The sequence below is a fragment of the Capra hircus genome, chromosome 5, assembly GCF_001704415.2.
Source record: "Capra hircus breed San Clemente chromosome 5, ASM170441v1, whole genome shotgun sequence".
Lineage (NCBI taxonomy): Eukaryota > Metazoa > Chordata > Mammalia > Artiodactyla > Bovidae > Capra > Capra hircus.
The window spans coordinates 98,743,021-98,769,815 of NC_030812.1; the positions used below are offsets into that span (position 1 = coordinate 98,743,021).

Below are 26,795 nucleotides of genomic sequence, written 5' to 3' on the forward strand. Positions count from 1 at the left end.
AGAAACTTGTTGGTTATTTTCTATCTCTGACACTGAACTGTTATTCCAGGCTTTCCTTAGTCATATTTTGCTGAATTATACCAGATTCCATGTGGCGCAAGTTTCAGTTCACACTACCTGACTAAGTTTGAGGACATCTGTTCCTTATATTATCCAAAGCACCAAAAATATAAAAGTGACAAAAGTTCGCACTGAATGATGATATTGTTCCAATAAACATAATTTTTAAATGGCAATAATTATAACAGCTTTATTTGGTGCGTCTCTCCGGTATTCTTGCCTGGAGAATTCCATGGACAGAGGAGCCTGGCGAGCTACAGTTATGGAGTCGCAAAGAGTCAGACATGACTGAGCGACTATTATATATATCAGTGACTAAATAAATATGATCAATTTACTTAATTCTCACAACTCTGACTTAAGTGTTACTGCTATTGCGTTTTATGTAGAAGGAAACTAAGTCAAAAGGGAATTAAGTACTTTGCCCAAGTCTTTACATTTCAGATCTAGGACCCATAGCCAGACTGGGGGAAATTTGGCTTATTTAGGCATATAAAAATATGGAATATTTATAATTTTGAAAAATTTATTATTATTATTATTTTTTACTTTACAATATTGTATTGGTTTTGCCACACATCAACATGAATTCATCATGGGTGTACACGTGTTCCCAATCCAGAACCATCCACCGCCCCCTCCCCCACACACACCATCCCTCCGGGTCATCCCAGTGCACCAGCCCCAAGGAATATTTAAAACTGAGTGAAATCCCATGGACTGAGGAGCCTGGGAGGCTATAGCTCATGGGGTCGCAGATTGCTGTTTTTATTTATGGTAACCACAATCTCACAGCGCCCTCTGCTGGTAGGAGGTTTTTTCCGCCGCAGTTTCCATTTTCTAAAACTTTCAGTTCTTCAGGTGTGAAAGTGTAAGTGAAGTCACTCAGTCGTGTACGACTCTTTGCAACCCTATGGACTGTAGCCTACCAGGCTCCTCCATCCATGGGATTTTCCAGGCAGGAATACTGAGTGGGTTGTCATTTCCTTCTCCAAGAGATCCTGACCCAGGGATGAACCCTTACTGTCTGAGCCACCAGGGAAGGAGCTCTTCAGTTGAGATCCTTTTAAAACCATCTACTCTTTTCCTAGGCTTCTCTAGTGGCTCAAACGGTAAAGAATCTGCCTGCAATGCAGGAAACCTAGGTTTGATCCCTGGGTCGGGAAGGTCCCCTGGAGAAGGGAATGGCAACCTACTCCAGTATTCTTGCCTGGAGACTCCCAGGGACAGAGGAGCCTGGTGGGCAACAGTCCATGGGTTTACAGAGTCAGAGATGATTGAGTGACTAACACAACAACAACTCTTTCCATAATTCCTATAGGTGTCTGTCAAAAACATTAGCGACAACTGCTTCATTTTCTAAAGCAGCAATACTATCAGTGGAGACAAAAAGCTGACCAAAATTTAAAAGGAAAAATTTTGCTCATTGGTAAGTTTTTGATACTTATTTGTGCTGCTTGTTGCGTGTGGATTTTGAAAAGTGGACTTTGAACCTATTCCTAGTAATCTGGAAGGTCATGCACATTTAGAGTATGCATGTCCAAGAATGATTTCAAAAAGCCCAAAACTCTCACTTCTGACTGACCTTGAGATGCTGTACCAATAGGAATTGAAGGCCAAGGGAAGTTTTCAGTCGTCTGTGTAAGTGATGAAGCTGTCTCCATAGCCGCCCAGATCCTCTTAACAAAGACTGAGATTTACAGCTTAAAAAAAAAACGAAAAATCAATAAGAAAAAGACAGACAAGAAAATGCAAATTTTTAAGGGGGCAAAAGACTTGAAAGGGAGTTGCACAAAAAATAGACATCAAAATGACACATCAGCTTTCTCAAACCCTCAAAATTGTCATCAGAGAAATGACACGAAAACTAAAAGAAGTGACTGCACATCTACTACAGTATCAAAGTTTTAATTAAAAAATGAACAAGAATAAAAAGAGAATACCAAGTGTTAGTGAGAATTTTTTCTAGTTGGAAAAAGGAAGAAAAACTTCTAAAGGGAGTGTAAATTGAGGAGGACACCCTCGGTTTGACAATATATACTATAACTGAACGTGCAGGTAGCTCAGGATCCAGAAATTTGACTTATTTGCTAACAAAAATAAATGTGGTATGCATATGAGGCTAAATGAAGTCACTCAGTCATGTCCGACTCCTTGCAACCCCATGGACTGTAGCCCACCAGGCTCCTCCATCCATGGGATTCTCCAGGCAAGAATACTGGCGTGGGTTGCCATTTCCTTCTCCACTTGAAGAATGGTGCAAAAAAATTCACAGCAGTTTTATTCATCACAGCCCTAAACTGGAAACAACACAGATGTCCAGCAGCTGTAAAACAGATCAGTTGTGGTGCAATGGTACTATGATGCTCTGTATCTGTGACAGCACAAATAAAGACTGAAAATCTGATGAGCGGAGTAGCTTGAAATAAAAGACTACAAACTGTGCGATTCTATTTTTTTAATATAAATTTATTCATTTTAATTGGAGGCTAATTACTTTATAAAAAGACTACAAACTGTGCGATTCTATTTTTATGAAGCTCTTTGAAACCCTGGAGTGACAAGGGTTGCTCCAAATACTGAAGGTACTTCTTTAAGGTACCTTTCTGTCCGGCTGGTCCATTTGTTCATCAGCCTTATTTGTTACTAAAAGTAAATTCGTTTTTTTCTTTGATATTCACATCTCATTTCAAGTTTCTCTCTGATGAACTGCTAGGCTGCAGTAGAACCTCGTGCTTGCTCTGCTGGATAATTTTTTTATTCATATATTAAGTAAATGGTTTGTCTAACCCACTAAAAACTCAGCTCCCTGGGGAGAGGATATTCTTTTGAATCTCAGCTTCTGGTTCCAAGAGAAGCCATTGAGTTTACCCAGTGAGTTTATATGCGTTGGTGTCAAATAATCTTTCAGATTTCTGATCAGCTCCTATCCTGTGTGATTTTAGGTAAGTTACTTTGCTTCCTCATCAATAAATAGGGATAATAAGTCACCTAGCTTTTTATATTTGTTGCAATATGAGAGGTTTAAATGAGCTAATATCTGAAACACATGATGATCTTAATAAATGTTAATTTTAGCTAGTGCAATCTCCAGTATATACTTACAGATTTAATGCAAATTGACTTTACTGTCTTTATGAGAATATCTTTAGATTAAACTTGTGAAAATTTCATAAAATATTATAAGCTTTATATATATTTCATGAAAATTGATCTACTAATGGAAATACACCCAATGTTTCCCTGAACAGAAAATATTTGGAGAGCTCTTTCTCTTTTGATGCATACCTCACAACATATAAATAAATCCAGGCAGGCACAGGAAAATAAATTGGAATGATTCTGTATATTTTAACAACAATGTGTCATCTGACAGAAAGTGCCACTAAAATACAGGGGAATTGTGACAATCCATCTAAACTTTCAAACTACATTTTAAGTTCACAATATAAAAACCTATTCAGACAAATTACTGAAAATTGTCATTTCTCTGACAACATTTATGTTGTATTTGTTGACAAAAATCTTTTTATTCTATTGAGAGAGTCAATTCCTAGGAAGGTTGATAAGAAGTCTGGGGGTCCCCAAGGAGAGAGGGGTCTGGAATTCTCAAGGAAGAGAAAAAGAACATTTTTTTTTTCCCTCTACATTCCTTAGGATTACATAATAATAATGTTTCCTGCTTGAAGACAGTTTCTGGGGAAAAAAAACCTTCTGGCAAATCCTGTTATCTTAAAATGTAAATTATGGGAGTGGGTCTAGTAAGGTCTTTACAACCTCCAGACATTCTTTTGATTCACTGTAATAACTAATTGAAAGTTTATAACTCCATTTCTAACACTGGTGAGGGGGCACTCTTTCTACCCCCTTCTGATGTCTATGTCAGAAGCTTTCTCTATCTCTTTTATACTTTCATAAGACTTTATTACACAAAAGCTCTGAGCAATCAAGCCTCGTCTCTGAACCCGGATTGAATCCTTCTCCAGAGGCCAAGAATACCGGCATCTTTTGTGGTTCAGCAACAATCTCACTATTTTGAACAAATTTCTGTGCTGATAAATAAAAGATGTCTTAGGTATTTTAAATCAATTACTAGTTAGAGACTACTGGTCCCTTCATTTTTGTTTAAACCTTAATCTCATTTCGTGCACTTGAAGTTAAAGATTCTATTTTTTTTCTTTTAATGTAAAATTTCACTCTTCATCTTAGAACATATTTCCTGTTTTTGTAACCATCTCACATTCCTGATTTGCACACTTTCCTTTTCTTACAACTCCCCAAAATGTGGTTAATTACTCAACCCACTGTATTATCTATGTCTCGGACGTTAACCATTACAGACCTTCATTTTTTTTATTATGCTGTTGCATCTTATTTTTCTTCACTGCACGTTAACAATGTTGGTAGAAAAAGGGACTTTCTAAATTCTTAAGGATGCATGCAAGCTATTGTTAAATAATCAGCCTTCCTTAAGCATTACTATTTTTAGTCTCTTTTTCTAAACACAAAGGTACCTCTTTCAGAGGTAAGTAGAGGAAAAGTAAAGTACCACAAAAGGATAAGGAAGAAGTTAGAAAAATACTGGCAAAGGAAGCCAGTGGTGTACAAGAAAAAGTAGGAATATTTGTATACTTTATTTATAGTTTATTAAACTATATCATATAGTTTATTATACATTGCAATGTCCAATAATATAATAGTACTCTCATTATATCTGTTATAGATTAGAACTTTGGCATTGAAAAGATAAATTTGTCCAAAGGTGTTTAGCTGTTACATTTTGAAGTCAAGATTTAGGCCCAGGCTTTTAAAGTTCCAAATCTAGCTTACAATAGACCGTGATGGAAACTTATAATCAAATAATATAGAAAAAAATGAAACTAAAACAATTTAGCCTTATAATATTCAACGTTTCTAACTTTTGTTTATAGAATACAATATGAATGAAAATGTGTTGAAAATGTAAACACTATCAGCCACAATGGAATAACAAGAATTAGACATAATCAATTAAAAAATCTGTGGTTCCTGGAGAAGAAAACAACAACCCACTCTGGTATTTTTGCCTGGGAAATCCCATGAACAGAGGAGCCTGACAGATTATAATCCATGGGGTTCACAAAAGAGTTGAACACAACTGAGAGACTGAGCACAGCACAGCACAGAAGGAATGGGAAATTAAAATCTATGCTTAATACATTGCATTCAGTGATAAATTTCTGTGAACTTCACTTAAAAAATAAGATTTATTTTCTTTTATGACAAAACCTCCAGATATTTTGACATAGAGTTATTTCTATTTCATATAGATTATGTTTCAGTTTGGAAATCCTCTGCATTATCTATGCTTCAACTTAGCTTGCTGTTAATATTAAAAAGTGTACAAGAGAAGAAATAGCTTTAAGGGCATTTTAAAGTATTGCCTAAGTAATTACAATGCATTTCAAAGATGAGGATTCTGCCAATTCTTTCTACTACTTTCATTAAAAAAAAAAAAAAATCCTCTTTTTCTTGTCCATCCTTCCAAGTGGCTATTCCACTTTGGAGAAAATGCTAGAAGGTCAAAGGGTTTCTGCCTGAAAATATGTCTAACCTAAAAGAGGAAGTGGTTTATAGAAGAAAGTGATGCAATCTCTTTTCTGGTACTAATAAAGGTCAAAATCATTCCAACTGAGGGCAGAAAACTAACTGAAGTGCAAGAAACTACTGCATGGATAGTAGTTTTCTTCCAGATCATGCAAGTGTTCAGTAATCTATTGCCTTGATTGATAAGGCTGAGCACATTGTTTTTATTTATTCATTGAGGGAATCTACCAAACTTGGGAGAGAGGAAGGAAATTATCTGTCTCAATATACCTCATGTATAGGAAGTTTGCAAAAATATAGGATTCTTTTCAATTTATGCAATGGCTGAAGAGATAGTCTATGCTGATATCAAACATACATCTTCAGAACATTCATCTTCACTTCAGAGATCTGGTAAGCTGGATCTAGAACTCCTGTTAAAATTAATGTTTTACTTTAAATCTCCCTTGTTTCTGTCCTGTGTTTACATCTGTCTTACTAAAAATATGCTAAGTCACTTCATCGTGTCCAACTCTTTGTGACCCTGTGGGCTGTAGCCCACCAGTCTCCTCTGTCCGTGGGATTCTCTAGGCAAGAATCCTGGAGTTTGGTTGCCACTTCCTTCTCCAGGAGATTTACTGGAAATAGGAGACTGGATTCAAAGCAAAATCTACTGAATGCCAGGGAGAAAGTGAAGGATTTTAATGACACAAAGTGTTTGTGAAGTTAATTGTAACTTTAGTCTTAATATGTAGACCTTTGCTTTTGGTTTCCATGAACTCTATTCCTTATATTTCTTGTGGCGGACATTTATTATATTCCTGTGGTAACACTGATATTCATAACCTCTTTCCGTTCTATAATTTTAGTCATCTGAATCTGCCCTTTGAAAATAATATAATAAACTCATTCACACTGAGGAAAATATCTCTGGCAATTATTCACATTGTTATCTAGCCTTTTGGAAGTTGTGTATCGCTAGGATAAAAATGTTAAACTAAAATAAAAAGACATAAAGTGTTAATATCTTATTTCCTGAAGTTTAGAATTAATGATTATCTGAGTAATAGAATATTTTTGGAGCACAAGTAGATAGGCATACAGCTAAAGATAAGATTGTACCTTAATCACAAATCACCTCAAAACCAATAGCTTTTTCAAATCCAATGTATGTTCTACATACATTCTATACAAATGAAGCTTTAGGGAAAATTCCATGTTGCATTTATATTATCTCCTCTAGGGTAAGAATTTTTGTATTGTAAAGGTTACATAAAATGTTTAAAGTCTCCACAAGCTTGTCCTTGTGGAGTAAAACTGATGTCTTACTTTCCTTTTATTCCCAAGAATCCATTTCTTCTTTCATATCTTTAAGTTTGAAGTTTTCAAGTGGATCTTATGTATGGTTTTCTCCAGTTGAAAGAAATTTCCTGTGTTTAAATGCTCTCTCTCTAACTTGCTCAGTGGGGCTTCCCAGGTGGTATTAGTAATAAAGAACCCACCTGCCAATGCAGGAGATGTAAGAGACGTGGGTTTGGTCCCTGGGTCAGGCAGATCTAGAGGAGGGCATGGCAAACCACTCCAGTATTCCTGTCTAGAGAATCCCATAGACAGAGGAACCTGGTGGGCTACAGTCCATAGCATCATAAAGAGTTAGACATGACTAAAGCGACTTAACACAGCACAGCACAACTTGCTCAATATGGGCTTATCTGCTTTCTTTTCTTGACAGACTAGGAGCTTTCATTTTGTGTGCGCTAATGGAACTTAGTTTGAGAAGTAATATGGATGAAACCTGTATTCTTATTCCTCTGTTTTCTACAAATCTCATATAATTGGTCGATTTTTCCTGAGGTTATTTTAACTCACTTCAAGCTACAAGATCAATATTTTTGATTCTGCATACCAGGATTTAATTTTGTCTGTTCATGGAAAGAACATTACTTTTTTCCTGGTCAAAAAAAGAAAGAAAGAAAATGGTATAAATGAACCCATTTACAAAACAGATACAGAGTCACAGACTTAGTAAACAAATTTATGGTTACCAAGGGGAAAAGAAGGAAGGGAAAAATTGGGAGATTGGGATTGACATACAAATTTATCAAATGGACTTCTCTGGTGGCTCAGTGGCAAAGAATCAGCCTACCAATGCAGGAGACATGGGTTTGATCCTTGGGTTGGGAAGATCCCCTGGAGAAGGAAATGGCAACCCACTCCAGTATTCTTGCCTGGAGAATCCCATGGACAGAGGAGGCTGTCAGGCTACAGTCCAAAGGGTCATGAAGGGTCGGACACAACTAAGTGACTAAGCGTGCAAATCAGCTATACTCCAATAAAAATTAATTTAAAAGAGAATATGTGGAGTATATCATGAGGAACGCTGGACTGGAAGAAACACAAGCTGGAATCAAGATTGCTGGGAGAAATATCAATAACCTCAGATATGCAAATGACACCACCTTTATGGCAGAAAGTGAAGAGGAACTAAAAAGCCTCTTGATGAAAGTGAAAGAGGAGAGTGAAAAAGTTGGCTTAAAGCTCAGCATTCAGAAAACGAAGATCATGGCATCCGGTCCCATCACTTCATGGGAAATAGATGGGGAAACAGTAGAAACAGTATCAGACTTTACTTTTTGGGGCTCCAAAATCACTGCAGATAGTGATTGCAGCCATGAAATTAAAAGACGCTTACTCCTTGGGAGAAAAGTTATGACCGACTTAGATAGCATATTGAAAAGCAGAGACATTACTTTGCTGACTAAGGTCCGCCTAGTCAAGGCTATGGTTTTTCCTGTGGTCATGTATGGATGTGAGAGTTGGACTGTGAAGAAGGCTGAGCGCCGAAGAATTGATGCTTTTGAACTGTGGTGTTGGAGAATACTCTTGAGAGTCCCTTGGACTGCAAGGAGATCCAACCAGTCCATCCTGAAGGAGATCAACCGTGGGATTTCTTTGGAAGGAATGATGCTAAAGCTGAAACTCCAGTACTTTGGCCACCTCGTGTGAAGAGTTGACTCATTGGAAAAGACTTTGATGCTGGGAGGGATTGGGGGCAGGAGGAGAAGGGGACGACAGAGGATGAGATGGCTGGATGGCATCACTGACTCGATGGAGGTGAGTCCGGGTGAACTCCGGCAGTTGGTGATGGACAGGGAAGCTTGGCATGTTGCGATTCATGGGGTCGCAAAGAGTCGGACACGCCTGAGCGACTGAACTGAACTGAACTGAACTGAACTGAACTACTTTGGATAAGGGCCTCTTGGTTTTAGTCATCAATCATCCCAGAGCTAAAAATGTCATTTTCTTTTTATGACCTATTTATCTGATTACAAGTGATAGAATGGATAGTGAACAAAGGTCTAATTTGGTAGTCAAGAAACCTGAGGTATGATCTCAACTCTGCTATCAAGTAACCGTGTTTTGTGGACTTAAAATCCCCATTTTAACATTCAAATGTTGCACAAGATTATCTCTAAATTACTTTTATTTTAAAACGTATAATTTTATGAAACTGCGATTACATATAACAGGAAATAGATTTATTGTATAAGAAAGCATAAAAGAATCAGTAAGTTCAGTTGCTCAGCCATGTCCGACTCTTTGCGACCCCATGGACAGGGCGGCACGCCAGGCCTCCCTGTCCATCACCAACTCCCGGAGTTCACTCAGACTCACGTCCATCGAGTCCGTGATGCCATCCAGCCATCTCATCCTCTGTCGTCCCCTTCTCCTCCTACCTTCAATCTTTCCCAGCATCAAAGTCTTTTCCAATGAGTCAACTCTTCTCATGAGGTGGCCAAAGCACTAGAGTTTCAGCTTTAGCATCATTCCTTCCAAAGAAATCCCACGGTTGATCTTCAGGATGAACTGGTTGGATCTCCTTGTAGTCCAAGGGACTCTCAAGGGTCTTCTCCAACACCGCAGTTCAAAAGCATCAATTCTTCGGCGCTCAGCGTTCTTCACAGTCCAACTCTCGCATCCATACATGACCACAGGAAAAACCGTAGCCTTGACAAGATGGACCTTTGTTGGTAAAGTAATGTCTCTGCTTTTCAATATGCTATCTAAGTCGGTCATACCTTTTCTTCCAAGGAGTAAGCATCTGTTAATTTCACGTCTGCAGTCACCATCTGCAGTGATTTTGGAGGTCAAAAAAATAAAGTCTGCCACTGTTTCCATTGTTTCCCCATCTATTTACCATGAAGTGATGGGACCGGATGCCATGATCTTCGTTTTCTGAATGCTGAACTTTAAGCCAACTTTTTCACTCTCCTCTTTCACTTTCATCAAGTGGCTTTTTAGATCCTCTTCACTTTCTGCCATAAAGGTGGTGTCATCTGCATATCTGAGGTTATTGATATCTTTCCCAGCAATCTTGATTCCAGCTTGTGTTTCTTCCAGTCCAGCATTTCTCATGATGTACGCTGCATAGAAGTTAAATAAGCAGGGTGACAATATACAATATACAGCCTTGATGTACTCCTTTTCTTATTTGGAACCAGTCTGTTGTTCCATGTCCAGTTCTAACTGTTGCTTCCTGACCTGCATATAAGTTTCTCAAGAGGCAGGTCAGGTGGTCTGGTATTCCCATCTCTTTCAGAATTTTCCACAGTTGATTGTGATCCACACAGTCAAAGGCCTTGCAGAAATACATGTTTTTCTGGAACTCTCTTGCTTTTTCGATGATCCAGCGGATGTTGGCAATTTGATCTCTGGTTCCTCTGAGTTTTTCATAAAAGAATGGATCGACCCAAATGAGTGAGGGCTGTCAGTATGTTTATTAGAGAATCTTGAGAATTTCAGTCTTATATAAAAACTTAGGGTTGCAGAGTAGATCATAATTTAAGATTATGAATTGTGAATCAAAAGGAAAAAATATATTCATTCAGTTTTATAAATTCCCCCTTCTTCACAAATCAGGGGACCAAATTTATATGTAAGAGGAAGTTAGGTCTGCATATTTCAAAGGCAAGTACCTCAAGAGCATAACTGACAAAGTTTATTCAGCCCTTCCTTACCACCTAAGGAAGTACTTACTGGGCTTACTAGTGAAATTTATCCAATTTTACAGATTCTCACCACCATGGAATTTTCCTGAAAGTTGGATGTGCAATGATTATCATTCTTCTTGTAATAGTAATTGTGCTGAGCATGCTTGGTAAGTAATTACCAATAACCTTTATTTACCCCAAAGTATTATTTTATCATGACCTGTTGTAATTGTGTTTGCTGTTAAAGTGGTTTCTACACAATTCAGTACAATTTCACAAAAAGAAAGAAATTTGATACACATATAAAATTAGAGATTTTCCATAGAACTTCATCATGTGATATTACATATATTATGGATTCATTTCATTGATATATGAAGGATGCTAGATTTATATTTTATGATCAAAATCAGTTTTTCTGAACCATGTTCTGGAAAGCAAACTAAACTATGAAGCATATTTCTGTTTAAGTTTATTCAAGATTTTATTCAAGCTTACTAAAATCATGGCATCCTGAAAGTGAAGTGAAAGTCACTCAGTCGTGTCGAGCTCTTTGTTACCCCATAGACTATACAGTCTGTGGAATTCTCCAGGCCAGAATACTGGAGTGGGTAGCCTTTCCCTCCCCCAGGGGATCTTCCCAACCCAGGAATTGAACCGGGCTTCCTGCATTGCAGGTGGATTCTTTACCAGCTGAGCCACAAAGGAAGCCCCATTAACTACTCAGGGGCGTCCTCAATCTTGCATCCATGGGTGAAAATTTTGTCTAAAACCAATCAATTCAATCAGGCACTTTAAAATTATACTCATATGCCATGGATGTAGTGAAATATAGTCCAACTTTATATGGCAATTATTTTAATAGTTCATTAAGCAAATGCTTGGAGAAAAACTTCCAGATGATGTATACTCTAAGGAATTCAGGTTTCCAGATTGAACCAAACCCTAGAACAGATCAAGGCAGTATCTGCCTGTATTGTCCTTGTGAAGGATGTTAGTAATTACGCATGTCATTAGTTACTAGAGGTCAATGGGCAGAATCAGAATTCTAGAACTGGATGGGGCCCTAGAAATCAACAAGGTCAAGCCTCCAGTTGAGGTGAATTGTCTACAGCCCAGACTGATAAGTGGTTTGACTAGTTTAATATAACTAGGCAGTGGCCAAATTGGAACTTTAGCATTGAGGGAATGAAGCAAAAAATACTTAATATTCAACACCTCTACTGGGACTTCCCTGGCAGTCCAATGGTTAAAACGACTCTGCATTTCCACTGCAGAGGGTGCAGGTTTGATCCCTGGTCAGAGAACTATGATCCCACATGCCATGGGGCATGACCATTAAAAAAAAAAAAGTACCCTCTCTGCCATGTTTCTTTTTGGTATAGGCTAATCAATTTGCTTGTTATCAAAATAGTAGTTTGTTAGTAACAGATTTGTTACTACAATAGATTTTAAAGACTTAACTGATTAATACACACTATTGTGAGATTATAAATAACCAAAAGTAATTTCAGTGAAATGGCCATCAGAAAGACAAATGTCTTCCTCATGGTAGAAAAATACTCTGGGCTCACCCTGTTCTTCCATTTGTAGACTTTAAATGGACAACCTCAAAAGGAACAGAATCATGAACTGAAATCAAAACACATAAAGCTCTTTCCATGAATCAGGTGACACCTGGTACAGTTAATAGGAACTTACCAAACACAAATTCTTCAAATGAAGCTTACATTCAAAGCTGGTTATTTTGTGTTTATTAAAATAAATATGAAAACTCCAGAAAAAATCAAGTGAGTTTCCTTCTGGTCCCAGATCATATTTTACCAATTTCCCTAAATTTGATATTAATAAAATTAACAGGACTATGTGAAAAAGAAGGTCCAATCTTGGAAAAAGGAATTTTTTTCCCATAAATTTTAATCACTTTAATTGCTCTGGAGTTTCCACATTAATCCACTTCACTGAGTCACTACAACTTGACCGTTTTCTGCTTTATATTTAATTAAGAAAAGATGTGTCTTCTTTCACTAGTTATTCAGTTCAAATCTGCAAGACAAACTGAAGTGGATAATGAATCAAAGAAGAAATATTGTACTGAGCAAGGAAAATCTGAAGCAAGTAGCTCAATAGGTAATGTTATTTTATATTGCCTAATTCCTGAGTTGACTGTGATGGCTACTCCATTTCTTGTAAGGGATTCTTGCCCACAGTAGTAGACATAATGGTCATCTGAGTTAAAGTCACCCATTCCAGTCCATTTTAGTTTGCTGATTGCTGAAATGTCGATGTTCACTCTTGCCATCTCCTTTTTGATCACTTCCAATTTGCCTTGATTCATGGACCTAACATTCCAGGATCCTATGCAATATTGCTCTTTACAGCATTGGACCTTGCTTCTATCACCAGTCACATCTACAATTGGGTGTTGTTTTTGCTTTGGCTCTGTCTCTTCATACTGTCTGGAGTTATTTGTCCACTGATCTCCAGTAGCATATTGGGCACCTACCGACCAGGGGAGTTCATCTTTCGGTGTCCTATCTTTTTGCCTTTTCATACTGTTCATGGGACTCTCAAGGCAAGAATACTGAGGTGGTCTGCCATTCCTTTCTCCAGTGGACCACATTTTGTCAGGACTCTCCACTATCACCCATCCGTGCTGGGTGGCCCTACACAGCATGGCTCATAGTTTCACTGAGTTAAACAAGGCTGAGGTCCATATGATCAGATGGGTTACTTTTCTGTGATTGTGGTTTTCATTCTGTCTGCCCTCTAATGGAGAAGGATAAGAGGCTTATGGAAGCTTCCCTATGGGAGAGACTGACTGAGGGGGAAACTGAGTATTGTTCTGATGGGCGGGACCATGTGCACTAAATCTTTAATCCAATTTTCTGTTGAAACAACAGACTGGTTCCAAATCGGGAAAGGAGTATGTCAAGGCTGTATATTGTCACCCTGCTTATTTAACTTATATGCAGAGTGCATCATGAGAAACACCAGGCTGGATGAAGCACAAGTTGAAATCAAGATTGCCGGGAGAAATATCAATAGCCTCAGATATGCAGATGACACCACCCTTATAGTAGAAGTGAAGAAGAACTAAAGAGCCTCTTGATTAAAGTGAAAGAGGAGAGTGAAAAAGTTGGCTTAAAGCTCAACGTTCAGAGAACTAACATCATGGCATCCCGTCCCATCACTTCATGGCAAATAGATGGAGAAACAATGGAAACAGTGACAGACTTTATTATTTCGGTCTCCAAAATCACTGCATGGGGTGAATGCAGCCCTGAAATTAACAGACGCTTGCTCCTTGGAAGAAAAGTTATGGCCAATCTAGAGAGCGTATTAAAAAGCAGAGACATTACTTTGCCATCAAAGATCCATCTAGTCAAAGCTATTGTTTTTCCAGTAGTCATGTATGGATGTGAGAGTTGGACCATAAAGAAAGCTAAGCGCCAAAGAATTGATGCTTTCGAACTGTGGTGTTGGAGAAGACTCTTGAGAGTCCCTTGGACTGCAAGATCCAACCAGTCTATCCTAAAGGAAATCAGTTCTGAATATTCATTGAAAGGACTAATACTGAAGCTGAAACTCCAATATTTTGCCCACCTGATGTGAAGAACTGACTCACTGGAAAAAAACTCTGATGCTGGGAAAGATTGAAGGCAGGAGAAGAAGGGGACAATAGAGGATAAGATGGTTGGACGACATCACCAATTCAATGGACATGAGTTTGATTCAACTCCAGGTATTGGTAATGGACAGACAAGCCTAGCGTGTTGCAGTCCGTGGGATTGCAAAGTCAGACATGACTGAATGACTGAACTCAACTGAACTGAATTCCTGAAAAAGCAAGTGTGGACAGTAGCATGTATTTTACTTGGGTATATCTGAATAAAGGGGAAATTCCTCTACCTGTACAGGGGGATGGTTTAGACCATTGTTTTTCATGGGCCTATTACAGTCCTTGACAAAAGTATTTAAAGATTGAAGACAAATGAGAAAAATAAACTTGTCTGTGTTTTAAATGAATTTAAAGGTACTGTGTTGAAATCATTGCATTTTATTAGTACTTTTAATTCTACTGGGACATGTGCAGGTGTAGAATGCTGGTCAAAATATTTCCTTTCCTAAAATTCATGATCAACACCACATAGTTTTTGTCAGTTTTTTAATGGTTCAGTTCAGTTCAGTTCAGTCACTCAGTCGTGTCCGACTCTTTGTGACCCCATGAATCGCAGCATACCAGGCATCCCTGCCCAGCACCAACTCCCAGAGTTCACTCAGACTCACGTCCATCGAGTCCGTGATGCCATCCAGCCATCTCATCCTCTGTCGTCCCCTTCTCCTCCTGACCCCAATCCCTCCCAGCATCAGAGTTTTTTCCAATGAGTCAACACTTCACATGAGGTGGCCAAAGTACTGGAGTTTCAGCTTTAGCATCATTACTTCCAAAGACATCCCAGGGTTGATCTCCTTCAGAATGGAATAGTTGGATCTCCTTGAAGTCCAAGGGACTCTCAAGAGTCTTCTCCAACACCGCAGTTAAAAAGTATCAATTCTTCAGTGCTCAGCCTTTCTCACAGTCCAACTCTCGCATCCATACATGACCACAGGAAAAACCATAGCCTTGACTAGACGGACCTTAGTTGGCAAAGTAATGTCTCTGCTTTTGAATATACTAACTAAGTTGGTCATACCTTTTCTTCCAAGGAGTAAGTATCTTTTAATTTCATGGCTGCAGTCACCATCTGCAGTGATTTTGGAGCCCCCCAAAATAAAGTCTGCCACTGTTTCCACTGTTTCCCCATCTATTTCCCATGAAGTGATCGGACCGAATGCCATGATTTTCATTTTCTGAATGCTGAGCTTTAAGCCAACTTTTTCACTCTCCTTTTTCACTTTCATCAAGAGGCTTTTAAGCTCCTCTTCACTTTCTGCCATAAGAGTAGTGTCATCTGCATATCTGAGGTTATTGATATTTCTCCCAGCAAACTTGATTCCAGCTTGTGTATCTTCCAGTCCAGCATTTCTCATTATGTACTCTGCAAAGAAGTTAAATAAGCAGGGTGACAATATACAGCCTTGATGTACTCCTTTTCCTATTTGGAACCAGTCTGTTGTTCCATGTCCTGTTCTAACAGTTGCTTCCTGGCCTGCATACAGATTTCTCAAGAGGCAGGTCAGGTGGTCTGGTATTCCCATCTCTTTCAGAATTTTCCACAGTTGATTGTGATCCACACAGTCAAAGGCTTTGGCATAGTCAATAAAGCAGATGCTTTTCTGGAACTCTCTTGCTTTTTCGATGATCCAGCAGATGTTGACAATTTGATCTCTGGTTCCTCTGCCTTTTCTAAAGCCAGCTTGAACATCAGGAAGTTCATGATTCACATATTGCTGAAGCCTGGCTTGGAGAATTTTGAGCATTACATTACTAGCATGTGAGATGAGTGGAATTGTGCGGTAGTTTGAGCATTCTTTGACATTGCCTTTCTTTGGAATTGGAATGAAAACTGACCTTTTCCAGTCCTGTCGTCACTGCTGAGTTGTCCAAATTTTCTGGCATATTGAGTGCAGCACTTTCACAGCATCATCTTTCAGGATTTGAAACAGCTCAACTGGAATTCCATCACCTCCACTAACTTTGTTCGTAGTGATGCTTTCTAAGGCCCACTTGACTTCACATTCCAAGATGTCAGGCTCTATGTGAGTGATCACACCATTTTGATTATCTGGGTTGTGAAGATCTTTTTTGTACAGTTCTTCTGTGTATTCTTGCCACCTCTTCTTAATATCTTCTTCTTTTGTTAGGTCCAGACCATTTCTGTCCTTATGGAGCCCATCTTTACATGAAATGTTCCCTTGGTATCTCTAATTTTCTTGAAGAGATCTCTAGTCTTTCCCATTCTGTTGTTTTCCTCTATTTCTTTGCATTGATCACTGAAAAATGTCCTTACCTCTTCTTGCTATTCTTTGGAACTCTGTATTCAGATGCTTATATCTTTCCTTTTCTCCTTGGCTTTTCACTTATCTTCTTTTCACAGCTATTTGTAAGGCCTTCCCAGACAGCCATTTTGCTTTTTTGCATTTCTTTTCCATGGGGTGGTCTTGATCCCTGTCTCCTGTACAATGTCATGAACTTCATTCCATAGTTCATCAGGCACTCTATATATCAGATCTAGGCCCTCAAATCTATTTCTCACTTCCACTGTATAATCATAAGGGATTTGATTTAGGTCATACCTGAATGGTCTAGCAGTTTACCCTGCTTTCTTCAATTTCAGTCTGAATTTGGTAATAAGGATTTCATGATCTGAGCCACAGTCAGCCTCTGGTCTTATTTTTGTTGACTGTATAGGGCTTCTCCATCTTTGGTTGCAAAGAATATAATCAATCTGATTTCAGTGTTGACCACCTGGTGATGTCCATGTGTAGAGTCTTCTCTTATGTTGTTGGAAGAGGGTGTTTGCTATGACCAGTGCATTTTCTTGGCAAAACTCTATTAGTCTTTGCCCTGCTTCATTCTGCATTCCAAGGCCAAATTTGCCTGTTACTCCAGGTGTTTCTTGACTTACTACTTTTGCATTCCAGTCCCCTATAATGAAAAGAACATATTTTTTGGGGTGTTAGTTCTAAAAGGTCTTGTAGGTCTTCATAGAACCATTGAACTTCAGCTTCTTCAGCATTAGTGGTTGGGGCATAGACTTGGATTACCGTGACATTGAATAGTTTGCCTTGGAAACGAACAGAGATCATTCTGTCGTTTTTGAGATTGCATCCAAGTACTGCATTTCAGAATCTTTTGTTGACCATGATGGCTACTCCATTTCTTCTGAGGGATTCCTGCCCACAGTAGTAGATATAATGGTCATCTGGTGGTGGTGAGGAGATACCCCTTATCCAAGGTAAGAAGCAGCAGCTGCGCTTTGCTGGGGCAACCGTGAAGCAATAGCCCATGCCCAAGGAATGAGAAACCCAAGTAAGATGGTAGGTGTTGCAAGAGGGCATCAGAGGGCAGACACACTGAAACCATACTCACAGAAAACTAGTCAATCTAATCACACTGGGACCACAGCCTTGTCTAACTCAATGAAACCAAGCCATGCCTGCGGGGCAACTCAAGACAGGCGGGTCATGGTGGAGATGTCTGACAGAATGTGGTCCACTGGAGAAGGGAATGGCAAACCACTTCAGTATTCTTGCCTTGAGAGCCCCATGAACAGTATGAAAAGGCAAAATGATAGGATACTGAATGAGGAACTCCCCAGGTCAGTAGGTGCCCAATATGCTACTGGAGATCAGTGGAGAAATAACTCTAGAAAGAATGAAGGGATGGAGCCAAAGCAAAAACAATAGCCAGCTGTGGATGTGATTGGTGATAGAACCAAGGTCTGATGCTGTAAAGAGCAATATTGCATAGGAACCTGGAATGTCAGGTCCATGAATCAAAGCGAATTGGAAGTGTTCAAACAAGAGATGGCAAGAGTGAACGTCGACATTCTAGGAATCAGTGAACTAAAATGGACTGGAATGGGTGAATTTTTAATGGTACTAAATGGTTCAAAGCCTCTTGATGGAAGTAAAGAGGAGAGCAAAAAAGTTAGCCTAAAGCTCAACATTCAGAAAACGAAGATCATGGCATCCGGTAGCATCACTTCATGGGAAATAGATGGGCAAACAGTGGAAACAGTGTCAGACTTTATTTTTTGGGGCTCCAAAATCACTGCAGATGGTGATTGCAGCCATGAAATTGAAAGATACTTACTCCTTGGAAGAAAAGTTATGACCAACCTAGATAGCATATTGAAAAGCAGAGACATTACTTTGCCAACAAATGTCCATCTAGTCAAGGCTATGGTTTTTTCCAGTGGTCATATATGGATGTGAGAGTTGGACTGTGAAGAAGGCTGAGCACCGAAGAATTGATGCTTTTGAACTGTGGTGTTGGAGAAGACTTTTAAGAGTCCCTTGGACTACGAGGAGATCCAACCAGCTTATTCTGAAGGAGATCAGCCCTGGGATTTCTTTGCAAGGAATGATGCTGAAGCTGAAATTCCAGTACTTTGGCCACCTCATGTGAAGAGTTGACTCATTGGAAAATACTCTGATGCTGGGAGGAATTCGGGGCAGGAAGAGAAGGGGGCAATGGAGAATGAGATGGCTGGTGGCATCACTGACTCGATGGATGTGAGTCTGAGTGAACTCCGGGAGTTGGTGATGGACAGGGAGGCCTGGCGTGCTGAGATTCTTGGGGTCACAAAGAGTCGGACACAACTGAGCGACTGCACTGAACTGTGCTGAACTGAACTAAATCTGTTAAGTTTGTATTCTATATTGAAAAACTATATTCCTTTCTTTTTTTTGAACCTGCGTATATAATGTTATTATTAAGACTTACCAGTCCATGTTATAGAGTGATTTTGACTTCTGGGAAATCATTAAAACTTTAAAATGGATTTTAATTTTTCAAAGTCTCCTCAACCTCTTTCCAAAAACTTTAATTTTTTTAAACTAGTGAGAGTATGATAGCAAATTTTCTGGGACATTATTCCCAATACAAAAGCACATAATAGTCCTCCTACCCTTGATAGAGGTGATAACATGGTATTGAATAAAATTGCGTTAAATTCTGTCCAGACCCTTTTATACATAGAAAGATCAATCTACCTGAGTTTTAGAGACCACCTATCATACAAATTTTGCCCAATGAAAATTCTTCTCATGATCTTATAATTCTCAAAATTATAGTGATATATAATTCTCAAAATGTCTGTTTTTTTAATGGATCATTAGTTGAAATCTCTAATTCCTAGTTTTCCTCCAAAATTTTTATCTTCCTGAAGTTTGGATGTTGATCACTTTATTCTAGTGTCTGTGCATTGCCTAGTTTATGGAAAACATAACATATTTTAAAGAGAATAAATTAAATGGGAGAAAGAAGAAAAGAGAGAAAGAAATAAATACACAATTGAAATTCTGTTAGGATTTATTTTTTTCAAAATCCATCCTGAGAAAAGCCCATACTTTTGTTAAAGAAAGCTTCAGTTCAGTTCAGTTCAGTTCAGTTGCTCAGTCGTGTCCGACTCTTTGCAACCCCATGAATCGCAGCACACCAGGCCTCCCTGTCCATCACCATCTCCCAGAGTTCACCCAGACTCACGCCCATCTAGTCGGTGATGCCATCCAGCCATCTCATCCTGGGTCATCCCCTTCTCCTCCTGCCCCCAATCCCTCCCAGCATCAAAGTCTTTTCCAATGAGTCAACCCTTTGCATGAGGTGGCCAAAGTACTGGAGCTTTGGCTTTAGCATCATTACTTTCAAAGAAACCCCAGGGTTGATCTCCTTCAGAATGGGCTGGTTGGATCTCCTTGCAGTCCAAGAGACTCTCAAGAGTCTTCTCCAACACCACAGTTCAAAAGCATCAATTCTTTGGCGCTCAGCCTTCTTCACAGTCCAACTCTCACATCCATACATGACCACAGCTTAGGCCCTGATTTAACAAATTTTGAGAGGCTTTAATTATTATACAATATTAGGGGTGCATTCTCATGTTTCTTTTAATTTCTTGTCGTTTTTCTTTTCAGTTCCTTTCAATTCTTCCACTGTTTATACATCATGCCCCAGCAAAGATTGGAAACTACATGGGGGGAAATGCTACTGGGTTGCTGAACATGAAAATAAGAAATCTTGGAATGAAAGTAAAAATGACTGTGTCATGAAAGAATCACATCTCATGGTGGTCCGAGACCTCAGTGATATGGTAAGGTATAAAATTTTAAGATTATAGCATCCTTCACAACTTAGTACTTCTTTGTGCTACAAATTTGAAAATTTCGATGAAAAAAAAATTTAAACCTCATTGATATTAACTGCACAATTATTGGTTGAATGAATACTTGAAACTATAGTATTATTTTAAGCTTCTTTTTCTTCCTTTGTGGCTCAGCTGGTAAAGAATCTGCCTGCCATGTGGGAGATCTGGGTTCGATCCCTGGGTTGGGAAGATCCCCTGGAAAAGGGATAGGCTACCCACTACAGTATTCTGGCCTGGAGAATTCCATGAACTGTATAGCACATGGGGTCGCAAAGAGTCAAACACGACTGAGCAACATTTACTTTCACATTCACTTAGCTAGAGATAGGAGAAATCCTTTTAGTAATATATACCTAAGTTCTTCTCTATAAGGGATCCATTTCCCAGATTGCATTTTAAATGTATGACATCAGTCTCATCGCCCATATTTAATCCATCATTGCTCAGAAAGTTTGCAGTCAGACAGCATGGCAGCTGAAATTAAAAATAATGTTCAGAGAAAGGAAATACAGTATAGCCCTCCTCATTAGACTTTGTTTTTTTGTTGAAGAAAGCCAATATTTTTCTAACTCTGGCTTAATTTAAATTGAAATTTTCTTACACAAAGGTTGGACACTAAACCTTAATAAGGCCAGTATAGATATTAGTTGGCAAACATCAAATAAGGATTCTCTGCATAAGAATTAGTATGTTGAAATTACAAGCGATGTCAAAGGCTCAGTTTTAGAAAACTCAATGACAAACAGGGCTTTACAAGCCTGGTTAAGTCTGGAGTGCTTATATAAGGGCAGCTGTTGAAACTTTTGTAGGGGGAAGAAAAAATTCCTCTGGGTTTCATAGAAATCCATAACAACAAGAAAATCAAAATGGAAAGTAAGTTATCTTCAGTGTAACCAATGTAACCCCAAATACTAAACTGTATAACTCTTTGTCAGATCCAGTCCAAATTGGTTTGAATATGAACCAAATCCAGAATGGGTGAAGAACTAAAAAGAGACTTGTTTCTTCTCTTAGAAGTCAGCTTAAGACAAAAAAGGGCAAGAAGGTATCAACTTGAAAGGATCTAATAAGAAAGCATCTAACAAGAAGAGACTGAGTTACATAGCTTTGTGGTTGGAAATGAACACGCAGTTCCTCCTAGGTCTTTAATGTGGAGTTTCAGTTCATTTTTAAGTGATGGGTTAGGTTTCTTGTTGCTCAGAAAACATGTCTTTTCTGCATTTCAGCATTTTTCCGTTTGATGAAGAGCAGGAAACAGATAAGGTTTTTAGGGAAGTCTTCATTGCACTGTTTCTCCATGCAGTGATTTATTGTCTGTTTCTACCCAGGAACTGAACCCAGATCTCTCACATTGCAAGCAGTTTCTTTACCATCTGAGCCACCAACAGAATAATAAAGGGGCTGTAAGGCTTTCCAGGTGGTGCTAGTGGTAAAGAACCTGCCTGCTGATGCAGGACATGCAAGTTTGATCCTTGGGTCAGGAAGATCTCCTGAAGGAGGACATGGCAGCCCCTCCAGAATTCTGGTCTGGAGAATCCTATGGATAGAGGAGCTGGGCTGCTACAGTCCATGAGATTACAAAGAGTCAGACACAACTGAAGTGACTTAGCATGCAAGCACTCAAAGGGGTTGTATGAGTTTGTCAGAGCTAACATAACAAAGTACCACAGACTTGGTGGCTTAAGCATCAGAAATCTTTTACTCACCACTGTGAAGGCTAGAAGTTCAAGATCGAGGTGTTGGCAGATGTGGTTCCTTCCAAGGCCTCGCTCCTTAGTTTCTAGATGACCACCTGCTTGCTTTGTCCTCACATGGTCTTTCCTCTGTATGCATGCATCTGTGTCTCTCTGTATGTCCAAATTTCTGCTCCTTATAAGGACAATAATCAGAGTGGCTTAAGATCTACCCTAGCAGCCTCATTTCTGCTTAGTCACCTCTCTAAAAGCTGTGTCTCCAAAGGCAGCCGCATTTTGAAGCACTAGGGGTTAGAGCTTCAAATGCATACATTTTGAAGAGACATAGTTGAGCCCATAATATTCTATCCTCTGGCCCCTGAAGCCTGTCATAGGGGTCAATTGTACATGTGAAGCAACTGAGCACAGCATGGCATACATGTGAACTGGGCAGTGGTAAAGAATCTACCTACCAATGCAGGAGATACAAGAGACACGGGGTCGATCCCTGGGCTGGGAAGACCTCCTGGAGGAGGAGATGGCAACTCACTCCAGTATTCTTGCCTTGGAAATCCCATGGACAGAGGAGTCTTGCAGGCTACAGTCACAAAGTGTCAGAAAAAACTTCAGCAACTTAGCACATTATGGCCAGCCATATACTTTGTCTCAGGGGTTATGGTATTGTACAAAAAGAAGATATTACCCACCTCTTAGAGTAATGGACATAAAAACAAAAATAAACAAATGGGACTTAATTAAACGTAAAAGCTTTTGCACAGCAAAAGAAACAAGATTAAAAGACAACCTTCAGAATAGGAGAAAATAATAGCAAAGGAAAAAACTGACAAAGGATTAATCTCCAGGATATATAAGCAGCTCATGCAGCTCAATATCAGGAAAACAAACAGCCCAAAGAAAAAAATGGGCAGAGGACCTAATCAGACATTTCTCCAAAGACATACAGATGACTAATAAACACATGAAGAGGTGCTCAGCATCGCTCATCATTAGAGAAATGAGAATCAAAACTACAATAAGGTATCAACTCACAAGGGTCAGAATGGCCGTCATCAAAATCTCTATAAACAATAAATGCTGCAGAAGGTGTGGAGAAAAGGGAATGCTCTTTCACTGTTGGTGGAAATGTTAATTAATACAGCCACTGTGGAGAACAGTATGAAGATTACTTTAAAAAACTAGGAATAAAACTACCATATAACCCAACAATCCCACTACTGGGCATATACGCTGAGAAAACCATAATTGAAAGAGACACATGTACCTCAATGCTTGTTGCAGCACCATTTACAATAGCTAAGATAAGGAAGCAACCTAGATGTCTGTCAGTAGATGAATGGATAAAGAAGTTATGGTACATATATACAATGGAATATTACTCAGCCATAAATAGAACACATTTGAGTCGGTTCTAATAACGTGGATGAACCTAGAGCCTGTTACACAAAGTAAAGTTAAGGCAGAAAGAGAAAAATAAATATCATATATTAATGCATATATATGGAATCTAGAAAGATGGTACTGATGATCCTATTTTCAGCAATGGAGATGCAGACATACAGAACAGACTGGTGGACATAGTCGGGAAAGGAGAAGGTGGGACGAATTGAGAGAGTAGCATGCACGCACATAGATTACCATGTCCAGTGGAAATTTGCTATATATGGTGCAAGGAGCTCAAATCAGGTGTTCTTTGACAACCTAGAGAGGTGGGATAGGATAGGAGGTGGGAAGGAGATTAAAGAGGGAGGGGACACATGTATACCTATGGGTGATTCATGTTGATGTATAGCAGAAACCAACACAATATTGTAAAGCAATTGTCCTCCAATTTAAAAAAAAAAAACACAAAAGCAACATTTGAACAATGTGTGCTCCATCACCTCAGAGATTGTTTTCTTTCTGTAACTCTTCCTGTGTGTTTTCTTGCTTCTATATTATTATTTAATACTTGTATTTAGTAGTAATCACTATTATTTAGGGAAAAAGCATTCATTATGTGCTAAACAGTGTTTAATATTACTTATTAACAAAACAATAACAGTTCTTTGAGATAGGTATGACTATTATCACAGTCAGAGTTTTAGTGACTGGAAAAATACAGAAATAAAGAGAATGAATAACTGTGCAAAGATGTGTACTAGTAATAGTAGCTGCAGCCTGATTCCACAGCCTTGGTATCTACTAACGCTGTCCATAATAGTTCTTTTTTTCTTCACAGTCTCAGTTTATGTTTTTATATTGGAGTATAATTGGTATATGTATATTCCCTCCCTCTTGACCCTCCCTCCCACTCTGCCATAATACCCCTTTAGGTCATCACAGAGCACTGAGCTGAGCTCCCTGTGCTATACAACAGCTTCCCATTAGCTATCTATCCCAATCTCCCAGTTTTTCTCACTCTCCCTGTCTTCTTGTGTCCACATGTGCTTTCTCTATGTCTGCATTCCTGCCTTGCAAATAGGTACATTTAGACTTTTTTTAAATTTGTGTTTAGATCCCTTATATATATGTGAGTGTTAACATATGGTATTTGTTTTTCTCTTTCTGCCTTACTTCACTCTGTATGACACATGATAAAATTTCATTCTTTTTGTGGCTGAGTAATATTCCACTGTACATATGTGGCACATCTTTATCCATTCATTTGTCGATAGACATTTAGTAATTTTTCTTTAGCTTTTATCCCATTGCATTACTGTGGATTTCCCCTCCACTGTGATCTATTTGCAAACATGAAGCATGTCTTACCTGTTCATTCCTAGCTTCTAGTGCAGTGCCAGCCACATAGAAGGTGCTCCTGTGGTATTTTATCTTGCATCTGTAAGAATCACTTGAATTCATACATTTCCTATTCTTTTTAGACTTTCATATGGCAAAATATACATGATTCATTTTGGGTTGGTTTGAGGATTCCTCCTGGAGGGAAATTATGGACCTGGTTGGACAACAGCACTTTTGACACTCAGCTGTAAGTCTTTTGCATTTTTCCTTTTTGTGGTTTTTAATCCCATGTTGTATGTGACAAGAAAGAGACATATGACATCATTGGCTTTGAAGTGATCTAATGAGTATTATTTTCCTGACTGCTACAGTTTGATAAATATTTCTATATAATGGTTCACACAGAAAGTTGAGAAAGAAATCTCCCTCCATCCACTCAGAAAACTTATGTATTAAACAGGATTGCCCTGTTGCCTGATTTTACCTTTTTATATAAAGGTAAATTAGCAGGTGTAAATTCTTTTATGAGTGCACATGTTTGTTTTACAGAGCGTAACTTTCTGCTCACTTCTTACAGTGATCAGTTTTTAAGCAATAAAAATTTCAGAGCTGAGGGACTTCCCTGACATTCTAGTGGTTAAGACTCTGCATTCCCAATGCAGGGGACATGGATTCAAACCCATCTCCTATCACAGGGAACTAGGATCCCACACACTGCTCAGAGTGGACTAAAAAAAAGTCAGAGGTGATATTTTAGCTCTCTTTAATGAACTATTAGGGCTTCCTTGGTGGCTCAGTGGTAAAGAATCTGCCTGCCAATGCAAGAGATGCAGGTTCAATCCCTGGGTTAGGAAGATCCCCTGGAGAATGAAACGGAAACCTACTCCAGTATTCTTGCCTGAAGAATCCATGGATAGAAGAGTCTGGCAGGTTATGATCTATATGGTCACAAAGAGTCAGACACAACTAAGAGACTAAACAACAAAAATGAACTATTAACTTCTCTGGAGAGACGTTTGAGAAATAAAACATAAAGTGAGAAGAATTGCTTTGCCTATCATATTGTTGTGCATTTAAATAGTTTTAATGAGTTTATTCTTTATTAAAAAAAATAGAAAACATTTTCTGAAGTCCTTGTAAGCCTCTGGCCATATGCATATACTCATGGCTGATGTAAAGAAAACAATCTGCTTTCCTTCTGTAGGTTTTCAAATGAACGAGAGACCCGGAGTATGAAATGTGCCTGGGTGTCTTCTACCAAGATAACCAAAGAAAGTTGTCAGAAAAATTATCCATGGATTTGTCAACTATAATCCACTTGGCAGAAAATAAGTCTCTATTTGTCTGACTAAGGGACACCACATGAAGTTTGAGCTCAGATCATAAGAAAGCTCAGAGGGCTGTGTGTGTGAGTTTTTTATAGTACTATTCTCAGAAGTGTAGAAAGGGAGATACACAAAATAAAATGTTTTATGAGTGTGTATGATGAATATATTTTTACATCTGAATGATGTGGTGATTCAATCATCCATCTCATCTTGCCAGTATTTTTTGAACTTTAGCCTTTATCTTTTCTGTATCTTCAGACTGAGTGATTCACACTTTCACTTAGCTTAACTTGATATCCTTAGTTAATTTTTTGCATTCTCACAGTTTCAACTAACACATACAAATCCATGCATAACAAAGTCATATCTGCCATTCAGATAATTTTCTAATCACCAGACCTATATACCCTACTGGCCATTTAACACAGCAGTTCTAAAACCTCAAAGGTACTTCCAACCCAACTTACAAAAATAGTCTACTAAATTCAACATAAAAGGAACCATCTTCCAGCACTCCATATCTCAGTAAAGGATATGCCATACAAGACAATTATGCCATCTATAAACCAGTTGTTGTTCAGTTACTAAATCATGTCCGAATCTGCAACCCCATGAACTGCAGCA

The 26,795-nt window shown here is 38.7% G+C and overlaps 1 protein-coding gene across 1 annotated transcript; it reads left to right on the forward strand.

The window, feature by feature from the left end:
* On the forward strand, nt 5,717-26,316 carry LOC102190765 (killer cell lectin-like receptor subfamily B member 1B allele A). Its single transcript, XM_018048494.1, has 6 exons — nt 5,717-6,039; nt 10,697-10,783; nt 12,648-12,746; nt 20,199-20,374; nt 24,984-25,090; nt 26,048-26,316. The coding sequence occupies exons 1-6, from the start codon at nt 5,967-5,969 to the stop codon at nt 26,154-26,156; spliced, it is 651 nt and encodes a 216-aa protein (XP_017903983.1). The 5' UTR covers nt 5,717-5,966; the 3' UTR covers nt 26,157-26,316.